The 14,571-nt window shown below is 42.6% G+C and overlaps 1 protein-coding gene across 2 annotated transcripts; it reads right to left on the bottom strand.

Moving 5' to 3' along the window:
• Positions 1 to 156: 156 nt before the first annotated feature.
• gale (UDP-galactose-4-epimerase) lies at positions 157 to 4,014 on the bottom strand. 2 transcript variants are annotated; one of them, XM_076108064.1, is made up of 11 exons: positions 3,855 to 4,014; positions 3,018 to 3,146; positions 2,723 to 2,838; positions 2,024 to 2,137; positions 1,582 to 1,758; positions 1,384 to 1,497; positions 1,229 to 1,295; positions 1,027 to 1,112; positions 812 to 889; positions 518 to 632; positions 157 to 424 (listed from the first exon to the last, which is right to left on the bottom strand). In XM_076108064.1, the coding sequence occupies exons 2-11, from the start codon at positions 3,136 to 3,138 to the stop codon at positions 360 to 362; spliced, it is 1,053 nt and encodes a 350-aa protein (XP_075964179.1). In that variant the 5' UTR covers positions 3,139 to 3,146; positions 3,855 to 4,014; the 3' UTR covers positions 157 to 359. The 2 variants fall into 2 exon arrangements, with proteins under 2 accessions (XP_075964179.1, XP_075964181.1); XM_076108066.1 differs by having other exon boundaries at positions 2,723 to 2,835.
• Positions 4,015 to 14,571: the final 10,557 nt, after the last annotated feature.

Raw genomic sequence — 14,571 nt, 5'->3', positions numbered from 1 at the left:
AATTGCTATCATTTGAAACAGCCCGGTTTCATAATGGAGTGGAATTGAAGGCTTCAGTTTCCTCAGTAAGAAAATTTATTTATTCTTTCTCCTATATATAGCCCACAGATCAATACATCAATAGAGAAAATATCCAGTTATTAATTACAACACAGATAAATCAGAGACATGTTTATTCTAGTGTAAACAGTAAATAAGAACCATTATTGTAGAACAAAGAGAAAATTAAACATGACGAAACACACAGCATTTCGTCTAATTATGGTGTTTATATGTTGTGCAAAAATGAGGATGCTGATGGTTGGCTTTGTCCCGGTGATTTGGAAGATGATTAACAACAACAAACGGCAGGAGTTGCATCAAGAGGCGGTGCCATTGGAAAATCCAGTGGGATTCGTGGACTGCCAGCGCCACAGGTCCTCACCTATACGAGTATGAAATATAACATCAGGATATTATCTCATCTTAAGATAGTCTATAAAATGCATGTAGGTTTTTACAGTGCGTTTGTCCTTACACATTCTTTCCAGGTCAAATTGGGCCTTCCAGCCCAGCTCCTTCTCCGCTAGACGAGGGTCAGCGTAGCAGGATGCTATGTCTCCTCCCCGACGTGGGGCGATTTTGTATGCGATCTATGGAGAGGACGCATTCATTTTAAGCTTAATTGACAAAAAGGAAGGTGCCATTCTTTAACTCCCGGGATAACATGATGGAGTGTGGTCACGGCTACAAGTCACTCAGAAGACACAATGCAACCGCTGACCCTGAAGACAATTCACTTTGGAGAGAAAAGAGCTCTTCTGTCACTCACCTCTCTCCCGGATGCCTTCTCCATGGCTTTCACCATCTGGAGCACAGAGTAGCCTGTACCCGTTCCCAGGTTGTAAACCTACAGACACAACAATGCACACACATGCCAGCACTGCCGTGAATACCTCAATCATGCTTTCACGGCCGTGCACAATGAACCAGAAAATGACTGGAAATGCGTTTTATTTTCTGTTCTTCTCAGATTATCAAATCTACCTGGCAGCCACCGTTGTCCTCCAGCTTCTTCAGAGCTGCTATGTGTCCTTTTGCCAGATCTACGACGTGGATATAATCTCGCACACCTGCCAAGAGAAAGAAAACCTTGAGCTCTCCCCCTCTCAAAAAAAAAAAAAAAAAGAATATTTCAAAACCAGAATTAAATCTGTGCACTGCAGTTAAAGGTCTTTTCCCCAAATACCTGTCCCATCAAGTGTGTCATAATCGTTCCCAAATACGCTGAGGTACTTTCTCCTCCCAATGGCAACCTATGGGGGAGATAAATCAAGCAAACAATGTGAAATCATCCATTGCATGCTCTGCTCTGGCAGTGTATTTGGCAGAGAGTTCATGTACCTGGGAAACATATGGCAGCAGGTTGTTGGGGATACCCTGAGGGTCCTCTCCTATCTGGCCAGAGCAATGAGCTCCAATTGGGTTGAAATAACGCAGCAGCACTGCATTCCAGTCCTGCTGACACAGAGGCCATAATTAGACACCGTATACATACGCGAGTGTGCGTCTGCGAGTGCCTTTCTGCCCCCTGACCAGTACCTTCTTGGCTTTACATTGGTCGGTGATCATCTCCTCAATGAAGTACTTGGTCTTGCCGTAGGGGTTGGTGCAGCCGCCCACGGGGTGCTGCTCGTCGATGGGGAGGTGCTGAGGGTCTCCGTACACCGTGGCTGAGCTGCTGAAGACCAGATTGTGCACCCTGTGAGCCTGCATCACCTGGGACGCATGCAAACAAACACGGCACACACACATCCAGTCAGCAGTCTAAAGCGCACATGCACCTTAGGAGTAGGATTAAACGCAGAGTTCTGCGTGTACGGTGAGCTCCACAACCGTTATGAAGGGTGCAGGGCTAGGATTAGCTGACAAAATGAACACACGCTGCCATGCACTCAGAGAGAAAAACTCAAGTGCAAATAAAGATCAGTTCAAAAATGAAGAGCGAAGTGCCGATTTTAATGGAAAAAAAGTGCAAACTGACCTCAAGCAGGTTCATGGAGGCAGTGAGGTTGACTCTGTAGTAGCGTAATGGCTGCTCCACTGACTCCCCAACAGCCTTCAGTCCAGCAAAGTGCATCACCGCACTGAAAGAATGCTGCAACACGGATATATATATTTAGGCATGTGTGATGGGTTTTACTAATGTGAAAGAACGCTTTTTTTTTTTTATAGCAAATGTGCCCATGCAGTATGGTAGCATTGTCACGTTACCTATTTTTAATGCTACCTGAGCATGTATGGTGGCCAGCAGGGACATTCTTTGGTATATATAAAAACAAAAAAGCAGTCTATATAAGCTAAGCGTGGAATTGTGTGCAGTTTATTTTCACATTTGGAGAAATCAGATTTTGGGGCTCCAACTAACAATTATTTTCATGATCCATCAATCTGACAAATATTTGCTTGATTAATCGATTTACCAATTGGTCTGCAAAATGTGAAAAAAAAATTGTATAAAATGCCCAACAATCCAAACCCAAAAGATATTTCAACTTATCCACGACAAAGAAAAGCAATAACTTCCTTACGTTTGAGAAAAGCATTTTGGCATTTAGTTCTTTGCTTATTATCAAAAGAGTTGCAGGTGATTTTTTTTTTTTTATTGATTGACGAAGCAATTAAACAGGTAATTGCTCCAGCGCTAACACGATTAATAAATCCACTGTAATAACTTTCTGACCTTTTTGAAGAGTTTTTCCAAGCCAGCTTGGTCCAAAAGATCTAGTTCATGAAACTCAATGCTGGTGTCCAGGAGCTTCTCTATCCTCCGTATGCTCTCTGGCACATCCCCCTCTCCTCCATCCACAACAGGATGTAGCACGTACACAATCGCACACACACACACACACACACACACACACAAAGCAACATCAGATACAAGTATCATTGCACCAAACAAACCTACTTGGAACTGCCAAGTTAATGATGACGTACAAAGTTATTCAGCAGCCTGTGTTTCCAGTAAGGGAGCTTACCTCTGACAGCGTTGCTGAAGTTATCTACCACGACTGGCTGGTAACCTGCTTCAATGAGCTCCAGCACGCAGTGACTCCCAATGTAGCCTCCTCCACCTGTGACCAGCACCTTCCCTGCCATTCTGTCACCTGGCAAAAACACAACACACAACCGAGTACATGTACAGTCGACCGTCCATTGAAAACCCTGTTGTCGTTATTCCAGTCGGCACACTGTGGTACCTAATTTTAGAAGGAGCAGAATGACTTGTGCACACTCTCTACACCACACCCGAAAAGTTTACTAGACCCACTTTGACAGATATGTGACCCACCTATATTGTCCCACGCCGGCCAGTTCAAGCCTGAGCCTGTCTAACCACATAAAACAATGATGGTGCCTGCAAGATGATACGTCAGTACATACTACTGTTCATTGTTGGGAGCTATTCTTATCTTTTGAGAGGGCACACCTTTCAAGTGACTCTAAACAAGCTGCAACTTGTATTTTTATTACTCATCCTGTTCAAAAAAAAAATCTTAACACTCTAATTTTCCTCACTACATAATTATATTCTGCCATACTATACCATGAAAACAGATATATGAATAATGTATGTCTGTATGTTTAGCCTATCAATATCAAACGATAACATTTGTTTTTAATATCAATGTCAATATCAGTATGTCACCGTGTAGCCTAACAGTTAACCCACCGCATCTTTGCCAATTACGGTCAAGACTGAAGAAGTTACATTAAGTCTAAGCCAGTGAGCAAAGGTACAACTTCCCTGACAACCGGTCAGAAATGAGACCACATTTAAAGGAATGACTGAGAATGTCAGTGGACAGACTTACTGAATTTCCCGGTAAAAGTGTGCGTTCTCGTCCCCGGCAGAGTCACGAGATGAAACTGGTCAGGAGAAGCATGTGAAGTGTGTGTGTGAGGACAGAACGAAGGTTTATCTGTCAGTTCATTTAGTGGACCCTCTCTCCTTCAGACGTCTCTTTACTTCCTGTGAGACGTGGAACAGAGTCACGTTCCTGATTGCGCTCAGCTTCCGGTGCATTTTTCTTTCAAAATAAAGCATACGCGTGTCTAAATTCGCACCACAGAACAGTGGTTTCACTTTAGCTTGAACCGTGACCTCTCAAATGATTGGTACATGAGATAACACCGTGTCGGATAACCACGGTCACCGTTAAACTTGTGTTATTATTGGCATAAAATGGCGTTTATTTTGAAGACTATAACGGATTCACATTATGCCTTCTCCGTACCTTCATGGTATTTAAAGTCTCCGCCGTGGAAAGTGAGCTTTTCACGTGACGTGACGTCAGAGACACCGCTAATAAAGCCACGCCTCCGACCATTCATGATTTACACAGGGAAGTAATTGTGCTCAGCCACCAACTCTGTGTGTACAATCTGATTCATACCGGATGGCAAAGGAAAAGTGCCACGTTGCTAAACAAATAATATCCAAGACATTCACCCACAGTAAAGCTTTATGCAAGTGCAGATTATTTTAATTACAGATACCTTTACTTTTTAAATATGTACATGTGTGCATTTAGTCAGGTTCATTCAGACAGTTTGCACATGCGCATAAGCAAATGGCAATAAGGGCCAGTTGTATCGGAAGTGTAATCCTTTTTTTGATAAATCTAATTAAATTAGATTGAGGGAAATGATCAGAACATGTCAATACAACATGCATCATATTATTAATTCCTTATTCTGAGCACCTGAAGACCAAGCTTCAAAAGTGTCCTGACCGGCCCCATGTTATTCTACCGACGCACTACTCAAGGTGAGCACAAACACTTCCTTCCTAATTCTGTGAACAATAACCCCTTGCCTAAATGTACTTATTATTTAAAAAAAGATTCAATTAAATGATTTCCTTCCTTTCCCACACTCCATATTTTTCATTTATAGCCAGAGAGGCACCAACCTCCCCAATGCAAACAGCTTGTGTCACTTCATTATGAAATCATCACATAATGTTTCCAAACGCAGGAATTTCACAATCCCCCACTAGATAGAGAGCTGGTGAAATCGAGTTTTATATTAACTTCAGATCCTTGTATGCTAAATAATGCATGTAGAATATATATTGTGATTATTATGTTCATATAGACAGCTGTCGTTTAAGTTAGTATGAAGTTCTGATTCAACAGGATTTGTTTTTAGATCCTGTGCCATTTCTGCAGCCTGTTTGCCCGTCATGCACTGCCCAGAGACAATGGCACATGAAGAAAGGCAGCAGAACTGGGAGGAAATAAAAATGAGACGAGTCGGATACTCACTGCAAATGCTTTCTCTTTGTTAGAAAGGACTTGGAGCTGATGAAGAAATCTCAAGGGGGTAAACAAAATGTCAAAAATACTTCAGCAGGGGTACACGGTAATAATTACGAAAACTAATCCAACCATTCAGAAGAGGACAGAGGAGGGGAGCCAGAAGAAACATTTAAAACTCAGAGGAGGAACAACTTGACTGTTTGACTGTCAGAGACCAGCACAGGCAACCAAGACTGCCATCACTCTCTTGCACATTTGGTTCAGTTTGCAACGATTTTACAGTTTAATTTTGGGTAAATTGTGCCAGGGCAACACAACCCTTAAGCTCACTGAACTAGCGTCCTGCCACTCTGCTTACTTTACCCTTTTCTTATGTTATCAGTGCAGGATTGTTATTATTTTCAAGATTTTAGTGCATGTGAATAGTTTTCTTGAGAGGGAACTTTAGGGGTCCCAGTTTTGAACTTCGAGGTGCTCCTTTTGTTCTACTGCAGCGCCCCGTAAACACCGAAGCCCCAGAAACCTCTTCAACTACACGGGGGACGACATCGATTGTGGGGTCTCAGCCTATACCCTCCTCCAAACCAGGGCTGGAGGAAGACAGGGAGTGACAACTTCCTGTCAGGAGATGAACCTCACATTTCTGTCCAGGTTTGATATGAGCTTCAGTTACTATGCAACATTGAAAGTTTGATTTGAAGTGCTTCGATTGAACTGTGTCCTGTGGGTCTGTCATTCTCAGTTCCAGAGGGCCTTTGTCCCAGTTTGCTTAACAGATAAAGATGCTTTTGATTAAAGGGACATTCCGCTGATTTAACACATTAAATTCAGTTAAATCAGTACTACTCAGCCTGTTAACATACTTGTATAAGTACTTTATACATATTGTGTATAGCGTACAGTAGCTTAGGCTATACACTGCGAGCGCAAAGGCTCGCATAGTAAGGCTTGAAGGCAAATCCAGGCAGTTCTTGAGATTTTGGGTAAGTTGTTTTAGTTAATTTAACTGTACTATAACTGTACTATTAATTATTAGGTAGCGTACAGTTCATAGTTTGTGTTAAGCTAACGTTACCACTCATTTAGTGGTTAGCAACAATAATAAAAAACATGCTCTGTGTGATCAGGGCCTTGGTCTGCCTCTGCTGCTCTGATTTTCGACCATTCTGTTTTTAATGTGTCTTTTTCGTGAGAAACATTAAAAATCCAGCTGGTGGATGTTTTTTCTATTTTCCAAAGGTGAGACGACAATCACACAGTAACTCACAACATGATCACAACAAAGAGTGCATTGGATTCACAATGGAACGGCTTCTGACACGTGATACAATGTGTGTATATATCATGTATCAGGAAAAAGTCCAATGCATACATTTAATATCTTTAGATAGATTTAAATAATCTCCTGTGATTTAATACTGTCGTTTTTTTAGAGGTGGTCCCCAGCGCTACACTGTCTCTACCTGGCTTCAGATACAGGGCCTCCAAGTCTCTGACGCAGGGGTCTACTCTTGCATCCCCCACAATGCCTTGGGAGAAATGTCTGCATCAGCACAGTTCACAGTGTTAAGACAGGGTGAGTGTGTGAGCATAATTCTGTGGACTGTTCACTCTAGTCAACGGTGAATTATATTTTTGTGCCACAGCACCTCTTTAGAACACGCAAACTCTTTTTTTAAATGAATTCACTTATTTTGAAAGATGCTGTATATTCATCCTCAAAATGTTTGTTATCTTCACCACTGCTGTCCAGTGGTGAAGATGATGAAAGGCCATGCTGAGGAGGAACAAGGGCACTTTGATCACCTAGAGGAGGGCGGTGGTGATGGACAGATGGCATCTGGAGATTACCTGGGATTAATTTAAATCTGTTTCATATGATTAGACTACAGGATCTACCGTAAAGGATCAGCAAACATATTCTACATTAAAGGGCACGATGTTTGTCGGTCACATCTCAATGTAAATTATGATTAAACATCTCACTGCTTTTGTTCATCTTCTTACTGTACCATGGCACACAAAATAAATCATTCTTGTTAATTGCTGTGTAGAGTTTGCTAAATTTGTATAATTGTAATAAAACCGAATAGGAACAACAACCCCTTGAACACTGGCACACTTGAGAGACTGTTGACTCATCTTCAACATAATTGATACAAATTGCAAACAGATACAAGTCAGCCCGAGTGCAGCCTCTTTCACTTCCTGCTTTCACCCATCACCCAGAAAACACAGAGTACAGCATACTCTTTAAATAAGAGAAAAGAAAGAGATGGATGGAGTGAGAGAGGGCGCGACAATCCGCAGGGTCTCCATCCGATTCCCTTCTTCTCTCTCCACCTGAGTGCCAGTTAATCCTCCCCTCATCCCCCGACTCCCAGCTGGATACAGCAGCTCCTTCTGAATGGCAAGCTGCATTAACGCCGAGGAACTTTCCCCTGCTGTCTGTTAGTCAAAGCTGATTGGAGATTACAGGCCTGCGGCGAAAACACAGCCCTCCATCTCAAATCACTTTCCGCCCCTTTCTCTCCTTTATCTCCTCATTTCTTTATCTTCTAAATCCCAACTCTCCTCCTTTTCAATGTCATCAACTTTCTCTTGCCACTACATTTTTGCCTCTATTCAGTGCTCTTCTTTTGACAGCTGAATGACAAGAGGGATGAAGAGGAGGAAGCGGGGGAGAGAAAAGAAGAAAAAAATAACAACCTTCCCCTCCTGAGTGGAGCCAGAATGATGTCATGGGGGCATTTGTCCTCCTGGTGTGGAGGCTTCCCTTCCCCTGCTAATTACCTTGTACAAACTCGAATCTGATATGGCGGATATGAGGCCCAAATACAATTATTGTGGGCTAACAAAGAGATATTGAGATTCAGGGAATGAGGGGGAGACTGCAAGTGAGATAGTAGGAAAGGCACACGCATGGCCATGCACGCACTCACACATACAGGAACCGCATGCACGCACGCACACACGCTCGCATATACCCACCCACCCAAACGCGCACTCACACAAAGCACAACCACTTGTCCTTCCCCTCCATTCCCTCAGATAGGCTAATGTTATTACTGGGGTAATTATCCTCATTAGTGCCAGCAGCTGTAGAGAGCACATTGCTTGCTGTTCAAACTCCACCCCAAACCTTTCCGTCTTCACATCCCTCTTTGTATTCACTAGATCTCATTTGGAGACTTTGCCTCCATCCTTTGCTTGCTTGGTGGAGACAGTTGTAAAAATAGAGCCCCATCAAACATCTAATAAGCCAGAGTTGCCCCTATTATCTAACTTCTTAGAGTCCATTTTGTGGATGAGGGTTACTAATGTGTTCTGGCCTGCAGCACTGCACCACAGAGACACATTAGAGGGATGAGCAGTGTGCAAAAGAAGGAAATGAATTAGAAAATGGCTCAAGCGAGCAATATTCATACAATATTTTATAATCTGCAAGAAAATGATACCAACAGATATTGTTGTTCTAATGAAAATTACAACTATTAGGTTTGTTTTCCATCATTTGCACCTTCCAGGTTTCTGGAACAGTCAAACACAAGATGGCACTGTTTAGTCAAATAACCACTTTACTGCTCTCCAGTGGCTGCTTGGACAGCTAGATCTATTTACATCTAATCGGCTTCATGCTCTTTTTATTTACATCACTCCAAAAAATTTAAAAAAATAAACTTTCACAAAAGAATATTAGCTGTCACTGTCCTTCATCCTCTGGATGCAATGGCACTCCCCCATGGGGATGGCTATGAAGAGTTGAGAAGAAGTGTTTGCATAACTAAAGGTATCGCCTGTTTACTTGTGTGATGTTTATATCAAAGCACCCTGAAAATGATTCCCTTCATGCTTTTTAACTTTATGGTCCCTCTGCATCTTTATACACAAATTATGATCAACAGCTGAAACAGGCGGCTTTACGCACAGCATCCCCCCCCCCCCCCCCCCCCCCCCCCCCCCCCCCCCCCCCCCCCCCGGCTCTGTGAGATTGCCTTTTGTTTTATTGCCAGGCGCTGGTGCGGACAGTAGGTAACCTGTATACCACTAAGCCCCGCATCAGGCGCTAAATGTCATGCATAGCCTGTTTTTATTGGCTGATATGGCCTGTTGTACCCTTCTCCCTTTTCCTGGAAGCCATTGTTATAGAGCTGGTTGTTAATGCGGCTGACCAGATGGGCTCCTTCTCCCCGCAGCTCTGGCTGAGGGTGTTTACCATGCACTGGGCTGTGGATAACAGGTGAGGCTGCTGCTGGCTTTTCAACCAATAGGAGGGCAGCAGATGTCCGGACCTCTGCCTGTAAACCTTTATTTGGCATTTGGGGCCTGACAGGAGTGGGCTTGATAATAACACAATAATCAAAGTGAATTGTGGTTTATATGTTGGGCTTTTTTTTTAGCTTACACAAGGCTATTATGTGAGATGGTCATGCAAGCGATCGCAATAAGTCCATACACGTAACCACTGCCATCAAACCTCCCTCTGCCCAATTTACTGAATCCCTTTTATAAGAAACTTCAGTAGTAGAGTATCCAATATCCAATTTGTGTATCCAATACTTCAGATGCCCAGCTATTTAATTTTCCCCTTCTTAAAATTCAGGCATCATTTCCAAAGATGTTCTCTCGTCCCTTGTGTGACAAAATGTTACCAGCATTAGCTGGGCAAACAGGGAAAATTCCTTTCCTTTTCCAATGCAGGCCATCTTGAATTACTGCAATTATAATGGCAACAACAAAGGTAAGGCCAGGCCTGGGATGGTGGAGAGGAGTAGTCTGAATCAATCTGCCTTAATGGATGACCTGTGTCTAGCATGCATGTATGGATTAGTTTTGCTGGAGCACCTGTCCCTGTTCTGTCAACAGCAGATCAGGTTACTGGCTACACATTCACCTGGCTGACACAACTTCCTGTGATTGACAATACGCCGGGCTTTGTTCACTGCTGCTCGCACAATATTAATGCTGCATGTAAAACTATGAAACAGGTGATTTAAAAAATACTTTGGATGTATGTGTAAATTATGCAGGAAATATGTTTTTTAATTTTATTTAAATAAACACCAGATAAAGCCCTCATTACATATAAAACAAATAAAAACAATTCCACCCAACGTCTATCTTCTAATTTCAAGATCTGGCTCTAACGAGGCCTCTCAGGGTTATTATGGCGTTAAGCTGCCAGAGCGGCCCACTGGAGCGAGGCTGTGGCTGGACTTAACATCCTTCCAAGGACAGCTTGAATCTGGTCTGAACTGGGAGATGACGCTCAGTCAAGAAGGGGAAGAATACTCTCTCTGAACTTTGCTCCTGAGGACTGACATCCAAAGATTATGTGATTAAGTATGAGCCAATTTCTCTGATTTAATGTTTATTATGCATATCTTGTGATATTTAGAAGAGAACTGGGAAATTGGAGCAGCTGACAGGAGATCAAGCACATCTTCTTCACACTAAGTTCTTTATTCTCCTTATCAGCGCAGATATCTCTTTTGAGTTTCTCGGAGTACAATATGGGGAAATTCCCCTTGGATTCATGGTGGTGTCATTCAGAGATAAAAACGAAGGAAGCTGACGTTTCAAAGCATTCAGCCAGCTCCACGGTACACTCATGTGTAACCATTAACTGATGTTCAAACAAACGTCAGCCAGCCTGTACCTCCGAGAGGTTAACCTTTAATGCGAGGCTCATTAATATTTGAGCCAGGAGTCCGGAGGAAATCTCTACATATTTCATCCAGCTTGCATAAAGCCCCCTCTGGATGGCCTTCCACTCCTGGGGCGGCTTCTGGTGCGGCCTTGCTGCTGCTCTGTGCTATTCACTGTCATCTCCATTATCTCCCTGATGACGAAACGATTAGCTAGCAACCGTTACTCTAACCACAAAGCTGGAAGGGTGATGGATGGGCAAAGTGATAGACTCAGGCGGTTGGTTGGGGGGCTTTGTCCTGGATCACTGATACCTTCTATCTTGTGATCCATGCAACCCCCATTGCCTCCATCCAACTCCCAGATCCTACCCAGTTACCCCCACCAGCTGCCTCTGACCCCTCATCATAGCCCTGCCGCTGCTTGCCATGTGCTGGGAGTCAAAGGGTTCCCACCTATCGCTCATCAAAATGGAACCCCACCATCTCCTGCCCCGCGCACTAAATCACAATCAATCGCCGGGCAGACAAAGATGGATTGGGACATCCGCGACCTTGTACCTTTCAGCGAGCCACCCGCCCTCCAAAGGGCGGCTGTCACTGACAAATAATAGAGGGGATTGGAGGAGGAGTGAGCAGGTCAAGTCTGCCTCCCCTGGAAGGAAGTTATCACAAAGCAATGGAGGGAAATTCTTTTCTCTTTAGGAAACAATATCTAACAGCATGTCTGACAGAAGGACGTGTGGTGGAGAAAGATTTGCTTTGATGCAAAAAAGAAAAATTTTAATCTAGATAAATGTGGAGCACAGTTTTGAGTGATTTGGAGAATATATTCTCATGAGGATAAATGATTGGGGAATATAAATGTGGTCTACCCCATAAATCAAACCTGTTCTAAAAAGGTTCAATGATAGATTTGTACAGGAAATACAGCCTTTTATGTTTATTGGCTAACCTATGAGAGGGCATAGCTACACAGCTGTGTCTAGGCAGTGTGTGATGATTCAATTTTGGCTAATCCAAGGTGATAGCATGCTTTTTTTAAATTTAGACATATCTCTTGCACTTCAACCGTCTCTATAGCATGACCATTTCAATATAAGATACACAAATTAATCAGACTATGCCTAACGTGTCAACTAGTCTTTCTAACAAACTAACCCTTGGGTAAACTTATAATCATCGCCTAAAAAGGTTATTTTGCGTTAACTTAATTTGAATAAACTAGTTGGGTCACCAAGCAGCATAATATGGAAAGTGTAGTCATGTTTATTTTATTTCAAGTAAGTCTCCTGGATAATGTTATAACTAGCTACCGTTAGCCAGGGAAGCCAATGAATGGATGCTATGTGGTAGGCTATCCCTCATTTCACTAAAAGCTAGATGTATTATGTTATTCAACGTTATTCAAATTGGTTGAATTTGGAACTGCTTAAAAAACTGCAACAAATGAAATTGTAGAGTAATTAATACAATGAACCCTATAATGAACTAACTAACCCTGTAAAATGGTTGCACCGTTAAGAGATGCTGTACCAAGTTGTGTATAGGACCAAGAACTTTCACTATAGAGTCACTTATATATCTGTGCCGTTTAAACTCACATACATGTGAATACATGCCTTCTGATTGTATTTATATATGTACTAGCAATACGCTGCCTCCCACAGCCTGTCTCACTTTTTTCTCCACTCTCAAAATAATACAATCTTGACATTCTGCCTCACATCACGTGTGCTTGAAGAGCTGCCGTCTAGTGCTTCCTGATTTACTTCACAGCAGACCGAGTGATTGCATCATTCACATGAGCATTGACAACAAATATCATTCAGACATGTAAAAGTCTCCACAATGCCATAACAGTGAAAGATCTTATTCTGTATTTACTGCCAAGGGCTCAAGGAGGATCATTCACATGTAGATGTATCCTTCTGGAAGTGCCTCAGCTATACAATTTCCATTTAGATAAGGTGTATACACAAATAAAGAAAGGACATCGGGTTCTTCATTTGATTAACTAATCATAGTCTTTGTAATTCCACTCGGAGACCTTGAAGGGCAGTGTCGGGCTGTGCACCCTGATTAGCCTATGCATGATTGCTGTATGCTGCTGCGGCACAAATCAGTTCAAGTAACTCAACTCCATACACTACGCAGTGGCTGTGATTAAACAGGCGATTAAGACGTTGAGAATTTCTGGCTGTTTAATCCCTTTCCCCGTTGTCTATAGCCACAGTATAGTCCCTGATCAACAATAACTGAACGCCACAAGAATTGGAGTGAGAGGTGATTAAAGAGTCTTTACAGCTCCCTGGAGTGTGGATGCAGGTTGTTTGTGATTAGCTCGAATTTAGAGGTACATTCTGTTCTTATTGCCTCTTGCCGGAGCAGGGAATTCATTATCTGATTCTTAAGCTGAGGGGGGGGGGGGGGGGGGGGCGGGGAGAGACACACGCACAGCCCCAGGACTCGTGTAATATCTTTAAGTGAGACCGGAATAATCCATGTTTGTGGAACAAAACATACCACAAGCGAGGAAGCTTCTGGTTCGCGGCATGTTGACAAACCCAACAAAACACTCTTCAACCTCACGACTCAAGGCTCAAAGTGCCTTAACCCTCTTCCCACTTCCCTGCTAGCCCTCTTCATGATGTGCAGTGGTGTCTGTGTATCATCTGAAGGCTGTATAGAAACTCTACAGCCCCTCTCCATGACTGATCTCTTTTGATAGAGCTCATTATGCAAACTGCTCCCAACTCCCACCGCATAATTAGTGCTTAATTAATTTGAGTGAAATCTTTCATCTGTCTGTGTCCGGCCAGCTCCTTCCTTCCATTTACAACATGATATTAATTTCAGAGGGGGGAATGGCAGCCCAGCTGATGAAAAGGCTGATATAATTAATCAAGTACTGTATCTTTTTCCTTCATTTTTTGCAGGAATAATAATAAGTGTGATGAGCAGAGTCTGATTAACCCTATTATGCTCCCTAATTAGGGTGATCATTTAATAATCAAAGAAGCAGCACAATTAAAAGAGAATGCAAATCATGGCATCTAATGACGAGAGTGCCAATTCTGGGAATTATTTGTTTGGAAAATGCGGCATTCCAAAGTCAAAGGCCAAAAAAATGTTATTCTCTTAATGTAGACATGTTGAGGATGTACTTACATAACTTGAGCCCCACATTTCTTTGTGAATCTCTACAGGCGACAGCAGGAAGCAGGAAGAAATATGTATTTATAATATACACAAAATGTAACACCATGTTAGTCACAAGCTAATTCTCTCTTACTCTTACGTGAAAGTAAACTCTTGACAATTATCCAAAAGTTTGACATTTGGCTTACTGGCCTTTTAGCCGCAACTTGGATGAACTAAACGATACACACCACTCTTGTGTCTGTATGGTAAATATGTAACTGGAGCCAGCAGCCAGTTAGCTTTGCTTAGCATACAGACTGGAAGCAGGGGAATGCTGCTAGCCTGACTCCGCCCCAAAGGTAACACAATCTACCTATCAGCACTTCTAAAACTCACAAGCATTTATATTTGGATTGTTTCATCTGTCCAACCCTCATCTCATGTAGAAACAAGTTGTTGTTTTGCTGTGTTATATT

This window comes from Anarhichas minor, unplaced genomic scaffold (genome assembly GCF_050575085.1).
Source record: "Anarhichas minor isolate MPS153535 unplaced genomic scaffold, ASM5057508v1 ptg000040l, whole genome shotgun sequence".
Lineage (NCBI taxonomy): Eukaryota > Metazoa > Chordata > Actinopteri > Perciformes > Anarhichadidae > Anarhichas > Anarhichas minor.
The sequence above is the reverse complement of the archived record's forward strand: the minus strand, read 5'-3'. Positions and strand labels throughout refer to the sequence as shown.

Excerpts from the sequence above, each read along its gene's own strand:
- gale (XM_076108064.1), bottom strand. The coding sequence starts at position 3,138 with ATGGCAGGGAAGGTGCTGGTCACAGGTGGAGGAGGCTACATTGGGAGT. Across the intron at positions 1,759-2,023 it reads CCTCCATGAACCTGCTTGAG|GTGATGCAGGCTCACAGGGT; the intron begins GTCAGTTTGCAC and ends CATGCGTCCCAG. Across the intron at positions 1,296-1,383 it reads TGCTGCCATATGTTTCCCAG|GTTGCCATTGGGAGGAGAAA; the intron begins GTACATGAACTC and ends TCTCCCCCATAG.